The sequence below is a fragment of the Pocillopora verrucosa genome, chromosome 3 (genome assembly GCF_036669915.1).
Source record: "Pocillopora verrucosa isolate sample1 chromosome 3, ASM3666991v2, whole genome shotgun sequence".
Lineage (NCBI taxonomy): Eukaryota > Metazoa > Cnidaria > Anthozoa > Scleractinia > Pocilloporidae > Pocillopora > Pocillopora verrucosa.
In genome coordinates, this window is record NC_089314.1 from 27192126 (window position 1) to 27213902 (window position 21777).

The 21777-nt window shown below is 36.1% G+C and overlaps 2 protein-coding genes across 3 annotated transcripts in view; one reads left to right on the plus strand and one right to left on the minus strand.

Annotated features, from left to right (window-relative positions):
* The window catches only part of LOC131772348 (RNA polymerase II subunit A C-terminal domain phosphatase), a 10959-nt gene extending 7668 nt beyond the window's left edge, over window positions 1-3291 (minus strand). Inside the window, exons 1-3 of one of the 2 annotated variants that reach the window (XM_059088249.2) lie at window positions 3044-3291; window positions 1454-1543; window positions 1-51 (exon numbers count right to left, since the gene is read on the minus strand). The exon at window positions 1-51 is cut by the window's left edge and continues 40 nt beyond it. In XM_059088249.2, the coding sequence (XP_058944232.2) occupies window positions 1-51; window positions 1454-1543; window positions 3044-3279 (377 nt within the window). In that variant the 5' untranslated portion in view covers window positions 3280-3291. Of the gene's footprint in view, window positions 52-1453; window positions 1544-3033 lie in introns of both variants that reach the window. The other variant, XM_066164030.1, reaches the window with a different exon arrangement.
* A 450-nt stretch (window positions 3292-3741) lies between these two features.
* LOC131772309 (enhancer of mRNA-decapping protein 4) lies at window positions 3742-21642 on the plus strand. The gene is made up of 26 exons (XM_059088202.2): window positions 3742-3925; window positions 4601-4655; window positions 6049-6091; window positions 6362-6453; window positions 7170-7275; window positions 8246-8345; window positions 8961-9144; window positions 9460-9619; window positions 10141-10254; window positions 10866-11047; window positions 11652-11747; window positions 11884-11913; window positions 12266-12341; window positions 12454-12743; window positions 13429-13529; window positions 13878-14901; window positions 15474-15534; window positions 16050-16257; window positions 16655-16866; window positions 17111-17170; window positions 17431-17596; window positions 18369-18555; window positions 19256-19430; window positions 19845-19898; window positions 20534-20697; window positions 21021-21642. The coding sequence occupies exons 1-26, from the start codon at window positions 3847-3849 to the stop codon at window positions 21196-21198; spliced, it is 4197 nt and encodes a 1398-aa protein (XP_058944185.2). The 5' UTR covers window positions 3742-3846; the 3' UTR covers window positions 21199-21642.
* The last annotated feature ends 135 nt before the right edge of the window (window positions 21643-21777 follow it).

Genomic DNA, 21777 nt, shown 5'->3' on the forward strand with positions numbered 1-21777 from the left:
GGCACAGATGCCAAAGTTGGGGAAGATGGCTCATCTTGTTCTTCACGAAGTCTACAAAATGAATCATTAGACACTGTGTTGTCACCATTACTTCACTATATACAGTTGTATTGCATAATAAAATGTCTCGCAAGATCAAAAGCTAATTTAATTTCTGAATTTCCACTCACTGACAGAATGATCGACAAATTTTCTTGTACACAAAGTCTATGTAAAATTATAGGTTCCTTAATTTAGTCCTAAAGATATGCATTTCAACAATTCAGTATATGTATATATGATCATTCTAACATATCAAATAATTATGACAAGTAACCATATTGGTTTTTAAACTCAGAAATATTTCACAATTTTTCTCATGGCATAACCAACTCAGGATTCTCCCTAGTTTTCAGCACAACAGGTAAGGGACCTTTTCAAACCCGTAAAGCACATTTGCAGCTTCAGGTGGCTGGTCATTCTCAACTTTGTCATTTCCTAAAGCATACAGTACATCGTGCCTATCAAACATTCTTCATCGAAAAATTCCTTATGCGAACGATACACCTTTAGTTTCAGAGGTTGAAAAAAACAATGTAAAATTTTGTTTAAAAGCATTGTATTTGACCATGCCCTTTCCAAACTGCTTATAACATAGCCTGGTCTCCCTTTAATTTCGGGTGATATCTTTGGTGTCACTTACATGACATATTGCTGGAAAATCAGTGGTGTCAGCAACGAATTGCATTGCTATGAAATTGAATCACATCAACTAGCTGAATTTGTGTTCTAATTGTCTCAAATTCAGAACTTTTATACTGCTGAGAGATTTTATTTTCAAGGCTTCTTTTAAACCGTTGTCTGAAACACATTTCAAGTAGAATTTCACAATGAAGACTAGCTTTGTCCCCACATGTTTGTGGGGCAATTATAGAGTTGTTAAGGTGGTTATTTCTGGCAATATTGGCTGCTTTTCCATCGCTAGTAGATAACCTTTGTTTTGTGTACCCCTCAAATTCTTATAAAGCTTACCAGCCACTCTGCGTGACCTCTTGTTACTGAACAGAAATGACAGCATTGTTTGCTACTGTTTCATTGTGGAAACTGAACAACTAAACAACACCACATTTGCATGTGTAGAGAACTGACAAATGTCATGAAATTTAGCAGAAAGCCCACGAAAAATCACTCTTGCTTCAAAATTTGAAAGGTACTAGTCAGTTTTAGCTTACTAAAGCACATATAGATCCATAATAGTGCATAACCACAAACTGATGACCATTTTTGTGTAAATTTTGTCTGCTTTTTCTAGCATTCTAGAGGTATTTCCATTTCTAAAGGTCGCACATTCTGATGGTAAACTAAGGCTGATTTCCATTTTCTACAAGGCTATTAGTAAAAATTGCTACATGACTAAGCAATTGCTTGTGACCAGCTAGGAAAAATAGTCAAGGTTTATACTGCAGATACTTACTTTCTGAGATCAACACCACAGTCACAGCATAAATCTTTCATGACCATCCGATGTTCACATTCTGCTTCATCTATCAACAATACTGGCATGCTAAGAATAACACAATTACATTTTGTTAACTATAATGAAAGATTTTGATGTTCTTATACTTCATGCATGATTGGTTAAAGTATATACTGTGATCCAATATTGCTCATCTAAAAACTGGGGAATGTCCGGTGATATTACCTTGGTTTTGTTTCTACATTTTGAAACCTTATCAAACATTCAATTCAAATAGATAATTTATGGTCCAAGTTTAAACCAAGATATCAGAGCATTTTTCTGTGGTAACACACAGAAGAATAGACAGAGATAATTAATTTGTTCATAATGTGCAACAGGACAAACACTGATTTTTGACAGAAAGCTGTGTGTGAAAACTTTACCACAAAGGGGTTAAAGGATGAAACCTTGATGACTTTTAGTGTGTTTTTGTTTCCTTTTGTGTTTGTTTTCTTTTGTTTTGAGTTAATTCCAGTCTACAGTGTACTAAAACCATTTTTCTTTCTCTTCTCTTTTTTTTATAGTTATTGTTTTTGTTTTGTTTTGGGATTTCCAGCAAAGCCTCTAGTCATGAGTCAACTCATTTTGTATGAATTTTGATCACAAAAATAATAATCTTAACAAAGCATGGCTTAAAAATATAATAAATCAATTATTACAGGTTAGTGGTAAGGAATGAGTAATTTTTAAGGTTGTCAAATATTAAAATTAATAATCATAAAAAAAATGGAAAATGCAAGCTGGATACAATTTAAAGAAACATGATAAGTCACTAAGCTCCTTTACATTGCTATAAAATGGGATATCAGTAAAACTCTTCATTCACTCAACAAATACAAGCATTAGATGGAAGTAGATAATTCTATTAAAATAAATTGTAAAAATAAATTAAAATAAAAGGAATTAAAATAATCGCGATAAGTGGATTGGTGGTTCAACAGCCAATCAAATCCCGTAGAAAAATTTGCGCACTAAGCAATAAATAAAACTCGCCTCCAAAATCCAGGCGATCGAGGTTAAGAGCAGCTATGCCACAGATCTTGACAGAAACGTATTTTATCTTCATATTGTTGGTATTTAAAGAGCTTAAAAGAAATTTCTGTACCTATCCACTGATGCAAAAGTTAAAATTGTTTCATTCCTAATCTGTTTTCCGATTACACAAAGCCGTTGCATGCACAAATCTTACTCTCTTTCTCACAACCAACAAACGTGCAGCGACCCACGATGTTTGGGACAAACTGAAATCTTCGCTGATTTGGAAGAAAACCCCAAGTAAAGTGATAGATCTAAAATATGTCAACTTGCCCTGGTGCAGTGCAGCCTTGAAGCTCTCGTTTCCTAAATAGATGAGCTCTGTAAACACTTCACCGTTCGAACATTTATGACGAAAACAAACTTTCCACTGTCAACTCATCACAACGAACTTAGTTGTCCGCACATGGCTCAGACCTTTTCCACAACAGATTTTCTCTAACTGTTAAAAATATTTAAATCCGCATTTTAGGGACTTTTCCTATTCGCGTTTGACCCACCGTTTCTCACCTGGCTGCTACGATTTCTCCCTCAGCGACCAGCAATTCACGGACTATACCAGTAAAGGCTGATTTGAGTTTCGGCTGAGTTATGAAAGATCCAGCCCGATCCCCGTCACCAATAATTTCATAGAAACAAAGAACACTCCCTTCTCTAACTTCTGAGCCAGGACCAACTCGCCATCGTAACAGTCTTGCAGACGAAGACGTGGAAATAACAACTTCCCTTGCTTCTCTGTCCGCCATTTTGCTTTCACTTTTCGCGCGTGGGTCAATAATCAACCATCTAGGGTGGGGCGTGTGAAAGAAGTCACTTTCTGGGATAGGGTTGAGTGAAACAAAGACATTTTCTGAAAGGTGAAAGACTACAATCCATAAAAGTGGCCCAGAACAGTTTTGAAAAGTCCTTAAATGCTTGCAGGAAATAAAGGAATTAATGTGTTTTGTTACAAAATAGGTTTCTTGCGATTTAATAATGAGCAGATTATTATGGGTTTCTTAAGCCCCCGCTTTCATCACACGAATTATTTTCCTATCATATAAAATTAAATTATTGTAATGCTTGTTCAAAAAGCAATTGTTCTCAGTAGTTGGTCTTTCATGATTTTGTGTGGTATTTTTAGATTTATTCCTCGTAAGCGCCCGCAATCATTCTTCCCCAGAGTAGCTGTCTGAATAATTTATGTATGCGCGTCTTGTCGCCATTTTGTAATGAAGACTACACACTACACTTCCTCTATGCGAAAGGTCATATTCTTGTTTACGACTTTTAATTTTTGCTCGTGAGAAAAGCTCCCTCTACGATTTGCGGAAATGGACGATAATGCTAGAGGAATGGCTTCAAAAATACTTTGCGACTTGCTGAACATCGGAAACACTGGAACAAGTGATGGTGGGTGCAAATTCACTTGTAATTTTTCGCGCAGTGACAAAGTTTTACTTTTGGTACATACAAATTGAAAGATTTAGTTTCGAAAACACTGCGTCATGAGTGACTGTATGGGTGCACGATAAAGGAAAAAATTAAGGTTGTTAAATGAAGAAAGTAGCGCATAGTTCATCGTAATTGTAAACTTCTGCTTGATGCAGTTTTCATGTGTCAAAATGAAAATGAAAGTAGTGACTGTCAATGTGTATCCGATGAAATAGGTGTAAATGGTTGTTTTAGTCATGGCAAAGATTAAGTCAATAGTCTTTGTTATTTTCTTGCTCACTGTCGTGTGTGTTATGCTAATGATAAACAAGAGTAATGAATACCTTTCTCCTGTTTTTATCTAACATGTTTGTGAATCTAGTACTACGACATGACGAGGTTAATGAAAATTTTGCACATTTAATTACCTATTTATACGCATTGTTATTTATATCTCTATTTCCGCATGCCTCTTTCGAATTGTAGGTGAACTTGACCTAAAGATATTTTGGAAAGTATGTGGAAGTTACGCTGTAATTTTTTTTAGAATTACAGCACTACTTCTTTCTTTGTAATTGGGCTTTACGTTTTCATTAAAATAATTTAAATTAACAGACATATTGTATTGACACTTTGTCTTCATGTATGTATCAGGGAGTAGTTTAGAGACACAAAGAAATGGAGAGAGAGACCTTGATGATACTCTAAGGTAAATATCTATGAATCATAATTTAACTTCTTTGCCTTTCCCTAAAGTGTACCAAATATGAAAACCCTTTAACTCCCAAGATCTGATTATCAGTTCTCCCCTCTAGCAGCCATGTATTTCCCTGTAAATTAGTTACAAGAATTTGGTGTAAGATCAAGTCAACTTTATCTGATAAGTTTGAATATCTTCATTACCTGTGTGCTGAAAGATGTATGGATATTATAGGGGGGACTTAATTTAGGATGTTAAAGGGTTAATGCACTGGCCTTGATATATGGAATACACAAGTGTAAATGCTTTTCAGAAACACATTGACTTTTGCACCAACTGAATTTCAAAAGGGAGCACCTTAAGTAAATGCTGGAGTGGAAATCAGAACAGTAACATGTTTAGAGGGTGTTCCTTAACATTATCTATCACATTGGATGTGTGATATACAGAAGTGTAATGGTCTGTAACCTCCCTTCAGATTTAGACCTCTGGATTAGAGCTAATGCTAGTATATTTTGTCATGTCCTTAAGTAAGAAATTTAATTCTTACAGTCCCTTTTTCTATGCATTTTAAAAAAGCCTTGGTGGGTTTTGTCACTTGGCTTAAGAACAGAGTTAGTTGTGTAACCCCTTCAAAACTTTTATTGACTGTAAGGAGGACACTTGAAACATTTTCAATCTAATATGGAACTAGGCACCCCAGTTGAGATAGAAGAAGATGAAAGAAGTTTACACTACAACTCATACTTCAGACACCTGTTGAAAATTGAAGTCCCATACCAATTTCATTATGCATGTAGACTAGAGCAGCCTTGTAGAAGGTATAATCAGGGTTCATATTGGTCCTGGAAAACCTGGAAAGTCCTATAATTTTATTTTGGCATTTTCCAGGACCTGAAAGTCCTGAAAGAAGATTAACGGTCCTGGAAAGTCTGGGAAATCTGCTTGACTCTAGCCAAAAGTTTGTTTTAGAGCAATTTTTGTCTACAGTTTTAGTTCAGGATCTCAATGTTGTAGGGGTTTGTGGATTTGACTTTGCTAAGCAAAGTCATGTAAAGTTTTCTCAAAGCACAAATTCCCTTTTGATCTTGCCACTGGCTAGATGAGGTGCTGGCTCAGGTATAATACAGGTTTGTTGGCTCATTATTGTAGGGTGAATTGATGTTGAAATCTTGGGAATGAAAGGGTTTTAAGTGAAATTTGGAGTCCTAGGAAAATCAATCTGAGTTGTGGAAAGATCCTTGAAATTTGTTTCCGAAAAAGGTTCAACCCCTGTATAAATAGCCATCAATGATTCTTTAAATGTGTTATGCCTATGACTTTGGTCTTACATTTTCAAAAGGAATGTGTTGTGTGATCCATGGTAATCTTCTTGCACTATATTATTTGATTGATGTTGCAGCGAATCAGCATCTACAGCAAGTTCTCTGTCTCCTCAAAGAAAGGTAAGTGAATGGACAAAATCTTATTTGTCTTGACCAGTTACTCAAACTAAGTGCATTTTCAAATGAAGTGACTTTCCTTTGTTGTAACAGCCATTTCAGACATAACATTCTAGCAACGAATGTAGCAAATAATGAAGAACTATTTGCAACAAGTGATATGAAGACTTATCAAATATTGAAGAACTATGTTCAGCAAGCAATATGAAGACATCTATTAAATGCAATGTACCAGTGCTCCATTTCACATTTCATGGTATTGCACTATTTTAGAGAAACTCAAAGGAACAGATGTCTGATGTGTCTGTCTCAGACAGTGAGGGTGTTGCTTCAAGAATGTCCCTCGAACCTGTCAAACAAGTCATGTAAGTCACTGATTTGCTTTAGAACATTATTACTAGCTGATTAATAGCTTATCCTTGTTTCCTTCAGATTTAAATTTAAACATTCATTTTTGCAAGATTCAGATAACCTTCAGTCGCATCATTTGTAAGCCTGTTACAAAGCTGGGGTTTATTATAGTGTAAGACTAAACAATCGGAGTTTAGTCTTCAAAGTGGAGTTATTTGTCTCGAATATGAATTGATTGATGTGTTCATGATGATGATGTAGACAGTGCTATAACAGGCAATTGTAGATTTTTGGAATTTAATTTGACCAATCAAGGGTAGTTATGATATAGAAACAGCTAAATGTAGTTTCAAGAGCTGAGCATGCTTTCATTTAGGGAAGAATAGAAACCACAAACTTGCTTTACTAAAGTGCATGCAATGTGAGTTCAATTTACACCCTAGATAGTAACCCTGAAGAAAGTTTTACACATTACATACCAACGCCACACCCAGGAACAAAAACATCTAACCTGTAACTAACTGCCAAGATTTTATGACATGAAATGTTGCTCAAACTGTAATTTCATATTTGGGCAAGAAAGCATATTTGCCTTTGAGGAGTCAAGCTTTTAAACTTCGGGTTGTTTTCTAAATTATGTAAAGGGATCTCACATGCTTCAAAGTTATGACTTACTCTTTAGTTTTTATACTGTGGAAGTTAATTATTGATTTTCAATTGTACTTTTTAGTGAGATGAAAGGCAGTGATGATGGAGGCAGTAAATCAGTTTACGGAAATGAAGTTGAAATTGTATCTGATGAAGCAGTTTCAACAAGTGCCACAGCTAGTAATAAGGTGAGATCATTTAACCCTTTAACTTCCAAGCAAGGGTAAATTTTGTCTGTTATTTGAAGTAGATTGTCTCCAAAAAATTCCTCAACTGGCTTGAAATTCAATTTTCCCACAATTTCCATTTTAAGAATTGAGGATGAAGTTAAACATTGAGACACTTAACTAACATTTGAGTGGTACTGATGTGCTATGCATTCTTGTTACTTTTCTTGGTCAACAACTGAATTAACCTGTAAAATCCTTTTGGCTAACTATCAAAGCTTACTGCCTCTTGTTACCTATTAAACACATTTTCATTCAAATTTTTATTGGTTTAGATTTTTAAACACTTTGAGTATTTTCCCTTTGTTTTGCCTTCCTTAAAATTGTAGTCTGAATTAAAGGAAAATGAACACCAAATTGATTTTAAAACTTTTAAACCTTGAAAAAGTCACCTTTTGAAACTCTAGACAACAGGGAGGTGGTTGGATTATCAGTTTCAGTTCAGTACTCCAGTGTATGACTGAATGTAATGTTAAACCTTTAACCTCAGTCTATGATTGACTAACAATTAATTTCCCCTTACAGTGTGACTGCTGAACTGAACATAGCATGATCAGTTCTCATGATAACCAAATATCTGCAGCACATATTGGGTTTTCATTTCAAGTTCAAAGTCTGCCTAGTTTCTTAGCCCTTGTCCATGTAGTGTTCTCAAACTTTTGCGAACTCAGAGTGGTGTCTTTTTTTAATATTTGTTTTAGAAAAAATTGTAATAAAACATTTACTGAATTTGGTTTTTGCATCATAAAATGAATTATTAAACTTCATGTCTGGCTTTGGCAGATAACTTAGACCTCGGCATTGATAATTTATGATATCATTCTCAACCTCATCCAATAATTGCTTGTCAGCACAAAGGAGATGTTTAGAGAACAGTGTGGAGAATTTGTGCACTGATAATAGGGTTAATGACCAATTTTATTTTTCACAGATAAAATTTAATTCCATGGTTAATTATGACTGGGAGCTGAAGTACTACAGAGGATGTCTATTAGCAGTTAGCAGCAAGTGCATTGCATATGCTCTTAGAGGTAATTGTAGAGCTGCCTCAGTCTATATGTGTATTTGCTAAGTAGTGCTAGCTAAAGATGTAAGGTTCGGTTTGTTTATTTTGAAGTAAATTAGCCTTCTTGCCAGCATACAGTATCTGATTGTAGAGTGAGTGAGTATTGGCTTAGTTTTCTTTGGCTAAAAAGAAAGCACCTTGTCAAAAGAGAAATAAATACAATGAGTATTTCAGTCTGAAACTCTCACCTCATTTTAAAAGAGCTGTTCTTCAGGATTTAGATTATTGCCAAAATGAACAGAATATGTGACTGAAACAGAGACTTTTCCATTTCAATGACATGTATTCTGTGGAGTTTAAGATGGGAATGCATAATTCAAAGGTGTGTTTCATAGTGCCTTCTATCACATATCAGGCCTTTCAGGAAAGAAGGGTTCACCAGTTAATTTTTTGAGTTTTGATGGACAGATTTTGGTTGGTTTCCTATCTGCAAATAGCTCTAAAATGTTTCTTATGAAAGTGATTGATGGCTTATTTAATGTAACAGAAAGAAAATGTTTGAACGTTTAAGTTCCTAGTTTTTATTAAGTGAAATCAGTTTTGTGAGTCAATTATTCTTTGCTCTCTAAAATAATTTCAGGCCGTCAAGGCTATGTTGTAAGGCTTCTTAATCCTGAGACAGCCACTAGGACACTGATCAAGGGATTTGTTGGTACAATAAGCGAGTTAGCGTTTTCACACAAGGACTCCAATATGCTGGCATGTGTAGATGAGGGAGGTAATGTTTATATCTGGGTTATCCATGAAAAAAATGGGAAACTTGAGTATCCTTTCTTAACATAGCTATTATCGTTATCCAATGGATTTAACTTTTGGAAGTTGAGTACTCTACCTTTTTGTAGAAAATAGGGATCACAAATAACCACTTGGTCTCTAGTAAAGTTAATTCTTGTACCCCATAAGAACTTTATCCAAAGAATAGAAAGCCTAATTGAGGCGTTGTAGTATGATGTTACAGTCAGAGGTGATGGATTTAAACCAATGCTGGTGAAAAATGGCAAACTACTTAATATCATGTCAGCAATGACAGTTATTCAATAAAAAAGTGTACCTATAGTTTACCTTAATCCATTGCTAAGATATTCTGTGAAGCTTCATATCAAACGTCCTACCAATACACTCTCTGAGCACCACAGACTAATATGGACTCCATACATGCCTGATGGTGAAGAACTTGAAAGAACTGAAGAGTCTGCCGCTGAGGAAGGCCGACCACTGGCCATTACACATGGAAATCAGGTGCATTACTATCTTGCTTATTTTTATGACACACACCTTGAGAGAAGCCTAAACTGGAAAAAAATTATCTATTTTTTTATTTAGATTTTTGGCAGAGTTGCAAACACTGTAGTGCTTCTGTTGGACAAAATACACTGTAATTTGTAACTGCAGTTGAAAGCCTTCACCTTGCAAGTAAAATCTATAGCTTGTTAGATCAAAGTCCTCTCAGCATTTCTGATGACATTTTTTGAAATGTCTAGGGGGATGTCACAGCCTAATGGCTTGTAGTCCATGCTCTTTTCCAGAGATCTGGTTGGAGCCCTAGTTTGGGTCACTATTTTGTTTTCTTGAAATACAGAGTTTATTTTACAGAGCCTATATTTGCATGGGACCAACAAACTAATCAAACTACAGTAGTTTGAAATCACTTAAAACTACATGTTAATTGGGCAATCAAAATGATATTTGTGTAAAACTATGTTTTCAACAATATCAGTTTTGCACTAACTTTGCTCTTTTTGAAAACCTGCTTTTATCAGTTGGAGGTAATAGATGTAGATTCTCTGACTGAATGGTGTGGCAGGTCTGAAGTGACTATTGATGATATAAAGCAAGGAGTAGGATATTTAGAAATTACAGATGGACACACTAAGGTAAATCTCTTAAAATATTTTGGTTGGCAGGACAAGATCTCTTGCAAAGTTTCATGTGGAAAAGATACTGGAAATTATGTCTCTATCACAGGCTAGACAACTTTTCATATGAATTATAAGCTCATGATATCTTTGAATCCCAACAAAATGAGGCACTTTCCATCTAGATGTTACAAAGTGTTATTACTCTGTTGTGTAACAGAAAACTGTTTGCAAGAGTGTTGGTGTTTGCCTTTAGTAAAATGACACAGAATTCCTTTTATTGAAGTTGTGTCTGACTGAAATATTAAATGAGGTACAAGTAGATTCCACCACTCAGTTGAGACAAAGTAGTTTAAATTTTACGTAGAAAACCTTCCTACAAGAATTCAATAATGTGGGGTCAAGTTTGTGCAAAAGTTTAAATTTTTGTGATTTTAAATTTACTACTGTCATGTATGCATGAGATGCATCTATGATTTTAGCAATTAATTAGCAATGATATACTTTATTAATGGACCCTACAATGGTTCTGTATCCTTTATCTAGTTTTACACTTTGAATGGGAGAAAGAAGTCATCAAGAAAGTCTTTTCATTCATAGTGAAAACTTTTAAAAAACTATTCTCTCAGCCAATCACAGAAGGTGCTCTTTCACCTGATGGTGCAGTATTAGCAACTGCCAGTGAAGATGGTCACATCAAGTTTTGGCAGTTGACAGAGAAAGTTGAGTGCATGCATGAATTCCAGCCTCATGATGGACGTCCCCTGTCTTGTATGATTTTTACTGACAATCAGACTTCTCAAGATAAAGAGTAAGAAGGATGCAATCATTTTTGTTCAGTATTGTTCTAGACTTGTGTAAAGGTCAAAATAACACATTTTGTAGCAGTGTAGTAAAATATTCATATCAGTAAATTGTTCTGTGTACAGATTTCTCCACAATTTACTCAGGGGTGGTGGGTAAGTACAAACCAACCTTTTGGGTTTAAAGTGAAAGGAAGTTAGATTGTCCATTTTATTAAAAAAAAACTGCCCTGGGAACAAATTAATAAAGAGGGATAGTTTTCTAGGAAACTATGGCACTGCATGGGTGGGTGAGTATAAAAAGATAAATTTGCTTTTATCAACTGAGTTGATAATGTAAATTGGCCATTGCCATAAAGAATTTCAAAGCTGATGTTTGGACAGCAAGGCTTTTGTCTGAGCATCTGACAAAGGGATAGTGCTCAAAACATCAGCTTTGAAACTCTTAATGGTGCCCAATTTACCCTAACAACTCAGTTGATTAAACAAAAAGTACCTTGTTCTAGAAACAAGTTTGCAAGGTAATATTCTTCTTTACTTGATTTTGAGTTATTTAATATTTAATCAGTCCATCACGTAACAAACAATGACATGATGCAATTTCTTTTGCAGGCTTCCAATGTGGAGATTTTTAATCACAGGTGCTGATTATAACAGAGAGATTAAAGTTTGGTGCACAGTTACATGGTCATGTTTACAAACAATCAGGTACATGTAATCCCAGTTTAGAGATTAGCTTAGGGAGTTTAGTGCTCTGTAAATTATTCATTGGTACTGAAGATAAAAGTATACTTCTAAATTAGTAAATTGTAAACAAGGATATTTTTTATTCATTTTTTTGCAGATTTTCTTCTCCAGATATTCCAGGATCCAGGTGTGTCATTTCATTATAATTCCAATGCTATTGTATTACTGGATTATAAAGAATTTCTGTTTTTTTTCATATTGGTTGTTGTTGATGTTCTGTTTTTTAAAATGTCTGTACATAGCCAAATAGTGATAAATGCATGCTCTCAATTGGTCAGTACGTCTTTCTGTGTGTCTGTCTCAGACAACCTGTCAGATGGCCTTCCATTGGTCAATCTTTGCACCAATTTTACTATGTAATGAAATGTCAACAATTTTTATATTTGATGAATAAACAAAGAGCACATGTTTACTTAATCTTAATTTTACAAGTGCATTTATAAAGGAGCTTTTTTTCCTCCTCTAAACCTTTTCTTTAGCTCCATTCGCTCATACTTGAAAGTAGGCATGGACCTTTCAGCGTCATATTTGGTAATTTCAGATGTCCTTAAAAAGGTATGTCAGCCCTAAATTGGTCTTCTTACACACTTCTATTGAGCCATGAGGTTTGTTGGCCTTTAAGACTGAAAACCCAAGCTTTACTGGCTGTCTGTTCTCTCACCAACAGGTTATTTATGTGCTGATGTTCCACCAAAATTTTGATGAAGGCCAAGCACATGTCACATCTGTGGCTAAGTTTCATCTCACGCATCCACTACTAAGTTTTGTTGTTGGCCAAGTCAAGTTGTTTAAACTCAAGTCACAAGGGGATCAGAATGGTCAGGAAAATGCTGAAAGCCATGATCATGGTGATGATGATATTCACTCCTCGCATGTTGGTCTTGATGAAATAGCTGCTGGAGAAGAGAAAGGGAAAAAGTATGGTGTTCAACTGCAGCTCTTTTGCATTCAAACAAGGTAAAGTTTGTTCTTTGTTTTAGGATTAGTTTAAGACTCCCAGGGAACCTTAATCATGCAGTCATCATTTTGAGTCTCCAGAGATTTACATGTAAAGCTTTACCTCTAGAGTCTGAACTAATTTTCACTATGAAGCTGTAAAATGTAAGAACGAACTTTGTTTTTCTTGGTGATTCAAGATGGCCTTGCTTTCCCTTTTTAATTGTGTTTGAAAAGTCAGATTTTGCATGACAGCGATTCTAATACCTACCAATTTCTAAGTTGGAACAATTGTAAGGGGAGTCTTAAAGAGATTATTGGGAACTGAAAAACTTTCTTGTAAACCCTCCACTACTGTGTGGAGAACATGGCATCCTTATTTCTTCTCTACTCCATCCAGTCATGGGCTTTGAGCTCCATTTCTCCCATTACCACCCTATCTGCTGGAGTCCTTGTTCAGCTGACCTCATATTCTTTCCTCTATGGGTGCCAGAAGAGGGTTTGTCTCCTTGCATTAATGATAATCTTGGGTTTATACTGTGGTTTTGGCGTTCCTGGGTCTACATGGTGGGTTTGGCTGCATCTATTCCTTCTGCGTTACATGATCCTCTTTAACTCTAGAAGAATTGATAAATTAAGGATTAAGTATATCTTGAGTATGGCTAGAATGAAGTGTGTATTGAATGATTATCTTTGTTTTGTAAAGATCAATGCAAGAACTCTTGGTTCACTTCCAACCAGAGCCTTCTATTCCTCCACCCACTCCATCAACTCTTTCATCTCTTACCACAGTAGCAGGGCAGTCTGGTGAGTCTTCCTTAGTGATTATGTTTATAACATAGATGGTACCTTCTTTTAATCTAGTTCAATAGTATACAGTGTGTGTGATAGTGTTTCATTTTCCCATTGTTAATACTGATGGTGTTAATGTCGACTTTTTAGCTTTGAGTGGAATTGAGAATCAGGAGTAAGGAACTTCTCTTTCTAAAATATTTTAACCTCTGTTAGAAATCTTATAAACATTCAATTCATGCATCAGCTGTGTATTCATAAAGATGTGAAGCACTGGGGAAGTTTGGAGACTTCTTCCCATGCTTCTCCATTTGCATCGAAAAAATGTAATAACTATCTGATCTGCCTATATTTTTTATACAGTTATCCATGATGGACTCTCTGACCTAAGTGGTATGGAAACAGGAACAGAAGCAAGTACAGACGTTGAAGAGCCTGAGGAGAGTACAGATGGACCTGTTCCAGTTAGAACAAAACTACTTACACCACAGGCGTTTGCAAGCACTGCATTGCAAGGGTCAACCCACCCTGAAGCTGTAAACAGCAGCAATGGAAGCAGTATTACCATGATCTCTGGACTGAATAACTCGCAAGCATCAGTTGATGAGCTTCTGGGCTCATCTGTGTCATCAAGACTGTCTGACACTACTGTCAGGTCAAGCAACTCGGCAACACCTCAAGGATCTTTGGCTCATGAGAGTGGTATTCTCACACCAACGACCTTGCCCTTGCCCCAGTCACCTGTAACACCAACATCTAACCCTAGTGCAATACCCATTTTAAACTTTCAGTCTAGTCCACAAATGGCATCAGTTCAAAACACACAAAGTCCGGCATCAAGTTTCGAGCCTTTGGTAGCTATTTCAAATACGGAGACTCAAGCCTCTCCATTTGCACTGAGAGATAAAGCAGAGAATGTTTTAAGTGATTCAAAGAGTCCATCTGCTAATGAAAAGAACAGATCACACAGTCCTGGTAGCATGGAAAGAAACATTGAAGTATCTGTTGATGATGATACTAGGGATGGAGGTGATGAGGAATTACCAGAGTCTCAGAAACCTGAAGCAGAAACACTAGAGGAGGAAAATGAAAGAGAAAGAAAATCAAGTTCTGGATCTAGTACAAGTGAAAGTTTGAGACCTTTGTCTGCTCGTGCGGAAGGAAATCTTATTTGTTTGGAAGATGATAAGAGGGGTGAAGAAGATGATGTTCAGGTAGATGGGGAGGATGCATTTACAGAGGAAGGACTGTTGGAGCAGTGGGATATGAATGGCGATGATGGAGTGGTACCAACTGGACGAGAGAGTCCTGAATCAGCACATGCACTGCCGGTTGGTACACCAACAGGCTACAGTGAGATTGGAAAACGACCTTCAGCATTGTCAAGGTAAATTAGTTCTTTGTGTAGATTGAAGCTTGTTCTTTGGACAGTTATCTAAACTAACCAGAGTAAATATAGGATGTAATAAGATAATTTTAGTTTTTTAACTGAGTTGGTAATGTAAATTGGCTATTGTCAAGGGTTAGCTCTTGGTCAGAGCAAATGACGGAATGTCTTAAGATGCAGAATGATCAAATATCCTAAAACATGGAGTGCCATTTGTTATGAGACTTAAGTCTCAAAAAAGGGAATTGCAATAAAATAACAAAATTAATAGGAGCATAGGTAATCATTGTTGGATTCCAGAGGATAGGGAAAACATGAGACTTTTGAGCTAGCTCCTGCAACAGTATGCCACCCTGGTTCTTTCCAATGCTATAAAAATTGTGTGATATTGGTAGCCACACACAGTCTTTGACTGTCCATTTTCTTAACTGTTAAGAGATAGTGGATGAAAGAGATGGCAACTAGGTGGTAAGGTGACCACACAGCAAGCTGTTTGAGAGTTTTCCTGGGTCTCTTACACAAATGAAAAGTTTTAACTTTCAGTTTTTTGTATTCTTTTCTTTCAATTTTAGTTTTGTTTCTACTCCTGTAAGTACAACAGATCTTCCTCCCCAGCAGGTCCAAGTTACAATGGTAAGAAATCTCTGAACTCTTAATTTAGCTAACTTATCAATGATTAGCTTTATTTATTAGTCCCATATTCAGGGTAAGGATCTGAGATGCACTGTTTGATTAATTTCAAGGTTCTGTTTTTGTGCATCTTTGAAGCTTGAAATTTAGTTTCAATTGGTTATGATAATGCTAAAAGCAAACAAGACAGTCAAGAATGTTTGGAAACTTAATTCAGTTTCAACCATGTGCTCTACTGGTGTTGAAATGTTTAGTGCTTATTGAGGGACTGGGGACAAGTGCTCATTAAAAGTTTTGCTTCTAAGTGTATCTCCTCTGCTTCTCTTATGGAGAAAGTCTGCAGAATCCAAAGGTCTGACTGTCCATTCCTCATGGGACTCTTTGTCCCACGCTTGTAACAAGGAAAAATATTTTTCTCTATTTCTTTACCACATTCAAAATTAATCTTCTTTCTTATTCTATTTACTACTGATAAGTTGAGTAATTTCATTAATTGAAATTTTTTCTAAAATGTTTAGGATGGTGGTCTTTCTTCATCTCTTGAAGAGCTTCTGAGTTTGCTCAAAGCTCAACAGCAAGATATCTACGACCTTCGTAAGCAGCTGAAAACATACCAGTCTGATCAGCAGCAGAAAATGATTACAGTGGTCAATGAAGTACATCAGGTTGAGGAGCGAGTCTCCTCCAAATTACAGAATGCCCTGGCTGAATTTTCACGTGAAGAATGTATCCTGTTTGAAATTGTTTTAAAAGTAGTTCTATGTTACTAGAACTTCAGATTTCCGTTAGATTGTTGCTCTGTGCTAAATCTTCAGCAAAATAATGAGACAAGCATTCAATGTTCTTGGGGTCAAAATGCTATCATGTGCATAAGGAAAATTTCAACCAGTGATGTTTTTTGTCTACAAAACCAAATTTAGCATCAAGAAGCATGGTTATTGTTTTGCAAAATTGGCTCTTTGTTCTGAGGTGTTGAGGGGTTAAATGGCAAGTTTAAAAAAATGTAGAGTTATGTTACTTTAATCATAAACATTACTCAGGTGCAAAAATGAGGAACCCTTATGAAAATGCCGTGTGGCTGATATAATTACCAAGTTTAAAGTTTCTTTGACAAGCTGTTCAGCTCAGCGTTTAGACAAAGCTCTGCGTGACAAACATTCAGGAGACAAAAAAAGACATGAACAACTACAGAGTACTTTGTCCCAAACAATCACCACTACCTTGTCAGGAAAATTAGATAAATCTGTCAAAGCTGAAATTAAGGGTGCTGTAGTACCATCAGTTCAGAAAGTATTGAGTACTGTGCAAGAACAACTCAACACTACATTAGGGCAGGTATGTTGGAAATAATTTATTTTTAATTAGTGTGTCATTTGATGCAAGATTTGAAATGCAACCTTTGCCCGTGATTCCACACAATGCTGCAACCCTAAAGGGGTAGCTGTTAGAAAAAAGCTAGAGATATCTATCACCCATACTTTCTCTTTACATGCTTAAAGTTTTCAATATATGGCACATGTCAGTTGAAGAAGATTTGTTATACAGATTCTTCTGACAGGCTTTCTTTCCCTTTCTTTAGAAACTAACAGCAGCAGATACTGTATTGAAGGATAGTGTTGCAAAAATTGTGAAAAGTAAGGTAAGGTTTGGTTTATTTGTTTTTGACGCTGGTCTGGTTGGTACCAAATGACTGGGATGTGGTAAAATACATGTAGCTGTAATTTTTGATATGATTCTAGCTAGGTATAGTTCTCAAAGGCAGGCATGAACTTGATTCTGTAAAGTAGTAAAGAGCATTGAATCTTTGCAAATGATGTAAGAATTCTGGAGAAGTAAGCTCTACATGTCCCTAACAAACACAATTTTACTATAACAACAGGTTTTTTTATCCTCAAACAGGGTGTTGTTGATGCTATTGGTACAGCGGCAGCAAGTGCACTTCAGGGACCCATTCAAGTAACTTACCGTGAGGCATTTCAGAGCACCATTTTGCCATCCTTTGAGAGGGCATGCCAGAACATGTTCCAACAGATAAATGAATCATTTCATAAAGGAACTCAACAATGTATGTTGTAAACTGTAGTATGTACCAACAATCCTGGTCAAAAGTTATTGGACAGCCTCATTAATTTTCCAAACACTATTTAACTGTTAGATAATTTGCTCTCAGTCTCTATTGCATGATAGTTTGCTGATAAGTAATTTGTTAAGAATGTGTTAATCTTCCAAACCATAGCAACAAGACAGGCTCATTTTTTCTTTTATTCTATTATTATTTATTTTACCAAAGAAGGGATATTGAGTAGTGTAGCCAGCCAGATAGGACGCTAGTAGTTGCATACTAACATGAAATGTGTAATATTTTTATAAATTATTCTCATTAAAGCATTCCATCCTTTTTCCCCTGACTCAAACAATATTGAAAACTACTGCAGCTTTTCTGAATGTTTCTAGCATTGTTCTCAAATTGCAAAGAAGAATGGGATACCATTGGCTGTAAGGTTTAAAAATGTGGCATTTCGACCATTTTGTGCTGAGTGTCCTTAGGAAATTTGTGAAAGATTGAGGTTTTTTATTCATTAGACTGTCCCCACCAGTTTGCTTAGGCCTGTCTGAAAAAGTGTGGATAAACAGTAGGCTTCTGGAACTGAAATTTAATGGATGGCATTGTTTACTTTGACCACAATTTTTGGGCTGTCTTTATAGTTTAGAGCTCAAATCCTCATGGACAATTGTACTAAATACATTTATTAGACCACACTGTTGCTAAATGCCAAATTTGTGCACTCTTTGATTCATTGGTTTCACTTTATTTTGACATAAACTCTATTTTGAAGACCTGCAACAGGTTACAACAGCTCTGGATAACCGTAAAAGAGAGGAGAAAGATTTTTTCCAACCTGTAATGAGACAGTTGGAATCACAAAAGCAATCATTCCAAGCAACAACAGAGAGGCTTTCATCAAACCTTATGGCTGACTTTGAAGTTATGATACAGAAACAACTGTCATCATCAATAGAAGGGTAAGTAAAGAGTAGTGACAAAGAACAGGAACATGTGTGTGAAAAGTGCCAGATGATCGTTTTTTGGTCTCAAGAGGTTGACTTTAGTATCTGAGAACCACCACCATTTTCTGTCCTGCTACACGGTAGACCTGGAGCAAAATATCTGTTTTGTTTTACAGGTTATATACTAAAATTAGGGACAGCAATACAATAAAAACAAATAAGAAGCATAACTGACACAATAAATCTCAATGTTTTAAAATCCAGCTGGTCAAAGGCTAGGTGCAAAATTGGGAAATCTCAACATGTTTGTTGACTGGTGATGTTTATGGGACTATGGTTGTGATGAAATGTAAATTTTAAACAGGTGGTCTTTTAACTCTTTGGTATGTGTGTGGGTTGTAATCTGATTTAGAGTACAAACTGGAAGAATTGTAAGTTGATATAGAAAAAAGTGAAAACAAAATCTGGGTAAACAAGTGTCACTCAGGAAAGAAAAATTGTTAGCAAAATGTTGTGTAAGATAAAGCTGATATTTTTTAATACTTTAGATAGTCTAAGTTTCCTTAAATAACGATTTTTTTTATGTTGTAGATATTATTCTACTTTGTTTTTTGGGTATGGTTTGTTAATGATTTTGAAACAAAGAAGAATAAATTTTCACCTCAGCATATCCAATGAATGTAATATAACTGTCCTTGTTTTGGATTCTTCATAGTTTGCGTGAAGAGATATTTTCACGTCTGTTGTCTGAAGTTCTGGCTTCAGTCCAGGACTCAGTGCAAAAGGAAATGGGCTTAGGATTGGAAGGCCTACGTCAACAATTGAGTGAAATGATTACATCTTCAGCACAAAATACCTCACAACAGTCTCCTAGTACTGCACAAACTCAGGTTGGTTGTAAATATGAATTTTCAAGGGTAACAATTACAGTTACCCATTTTCCTGTTGGTCTCCAAAATGTAAAATAACACCTTTTGTAATACATGATCCTAGGCAAGTTTCTTTCTACCGATACTCATTCAAATGCTAACATTTATTTATTGATTGATTTTGACTCTGACATTTAACCAAGGTTATATGCCTCTGTTTTCATTGAGTTATGGGAAAAGTTGGAAAGATGAAATCTGTTTGCATTAGGATAACCTTAATGTCATATACACTTTTCTTTGGCTATGGTAATTTGTGATGAGGTGTTGTGGAGAATATTCAGAAATCACTCTTGTTTTTGTATGTGACATTAATAGCCCATGAAGAGAGTATGAACAGAACTGTGTAAAGAGACATATTAACTCTTTTCTCTGTAGGCTGCAGTTTCCAGGCTGTTGGAATCTGGAAAAGTTGGAGAGGCCTTCCAAGAGGTTCTGTGATATTGAAGATAGAGCTATTTCATTATTACTGTATATAAATGCACTAATAAGCCCTCGTCCTCTTAAAAAACACCATTTTTTCCTCCTCTACTTGTATGTAGACAAAAATGCTAAGAAAGAGACCTGGGGTTAGGGTTAGGATTATAAGAATAACAATGATTCAAAGCAAGTTATCACATGACCCTTATGTCCCAGTGTCTGAGGGGATTTAAATTCCGAATCAGGGCTGTAAGTGACAGTGTGATCAGGGCCTTGGAAAGCCACATTACCCTTCATACACCCCCTGGAGATGCAGAATGCTCGACAAAAGGAAGAAAGTCAAGGAGCTGGAGTGGAACATGATAAAATCTTATTACTGAGTTAGTTTAGGTCCAAGGGAAAAATGTTGGGCTCTTGGAGCCAAATAATTTCCATCTCTTCCACTCATTCAGGAAATTCACTGTACTATTCTTCTCTATGGCCTTTATCACAAATGTCTTTGTACAAGAGTATTGAAAAATTGTATTTGTTTCCAGTTTAGATTTCAGCCCCACCCACTCGAGGGCCTTATAATAGCATTTACGGTACCTCTTTTGAATTTCAGTGTTTCATAATACTTACATGCATGTTGCAACATTACCTCTCAGGCCCTGACAGCAGGAGATCTAAACATTGTGATGTACGTTTGTGAAAATGTGGATCCCGAGAAAGTCTTTTCCCAGTCCCCTTGTCCTTTGTCACAACCAGTCTTGCTGTCTCTAATACAGCAACTATCTGTGGATCTTGCAATGTATACAGATCTTAAGCACAAGTAAGTACTAGCAACATACTGTGTAGTTAGGCTAAATGCAGGAGTGGTATAATGGAACATAGTCTGTGTACTCCATAAGTGCCATGCACTGGGTAAGTAACTTGTGGATGTGTTCTCTGACCATGACAATGATTGATGCTGAAAGGGTGTTCTCATGATTTAAACAGGAATGAGGTCACTCATAGTTAATCTAGGGTACTTTGGTAACCAGAAAAATAGGATAATTCAATTTTTCTATTTCAAGTGTACTTTGTTCCATTCAAATTTATCACAGTTTTTTGATTTCATGTTTATCTCTAAATCTCTTCCTTCTAAATTTACAGATACATCGAAGAAGCTCTTATGGCCCTGGATGCACGAGATGCCATTACAAGAGAACATATGCCTGGTGTGTTAGAGGGACTATGCCAGCAGCTCCAAACAACCATCAATGAAGCATCAGGGCCCATGCAGCGCTCCCTTAAGGTGTTGCTGATGGCTGCAAGATCACTTCTAAGATAGCCAAGCAGAGTATGTTACCACTCATGATGCCCAAAAGGAACTTTGAAGGAAAAATGGTTTCCTTAATTTTGGAGACAGGAAATATGTGGCATAGAGTTTGCAGCAGAAACGAGGGATGGCCAAGTCGCACAAGAGGGTGAATACCTTCTGTTCCCAAAACTGATAATTTTAAGTTTCTTACTAAAATTCAGATACTGGACCCAGAGCTAGACAGTACTTGTTTTGTGGTGGTGCAAAATGTTAAGCACTGTTTAGAGCCGTTCATCAATGCTAGCTAGTAGATGAATCTGAAGTTTACTGCTTCACAACCAGTAGTGTGAATTCTATCTATTACAGCAGATCAATTTGCTGTTTGTACGTCTGAAAACCATTCTGTTGTTTTAAGGCTACCCTCTGTTTTGTCATGTACAAAACTTGCTTTATTAATAAATCAGCTTTACGAGTTCTAGTGGCAGTTTTAATTTGTGCATTAATACTGAATCTTATTAATGGGAGTGTTTAAAATGCTATTGGACACCCACTCTCTAGTATCACACTTGCCAACTGGTGGGTGAAGGAAGTTGAGGAAGGGATACTATT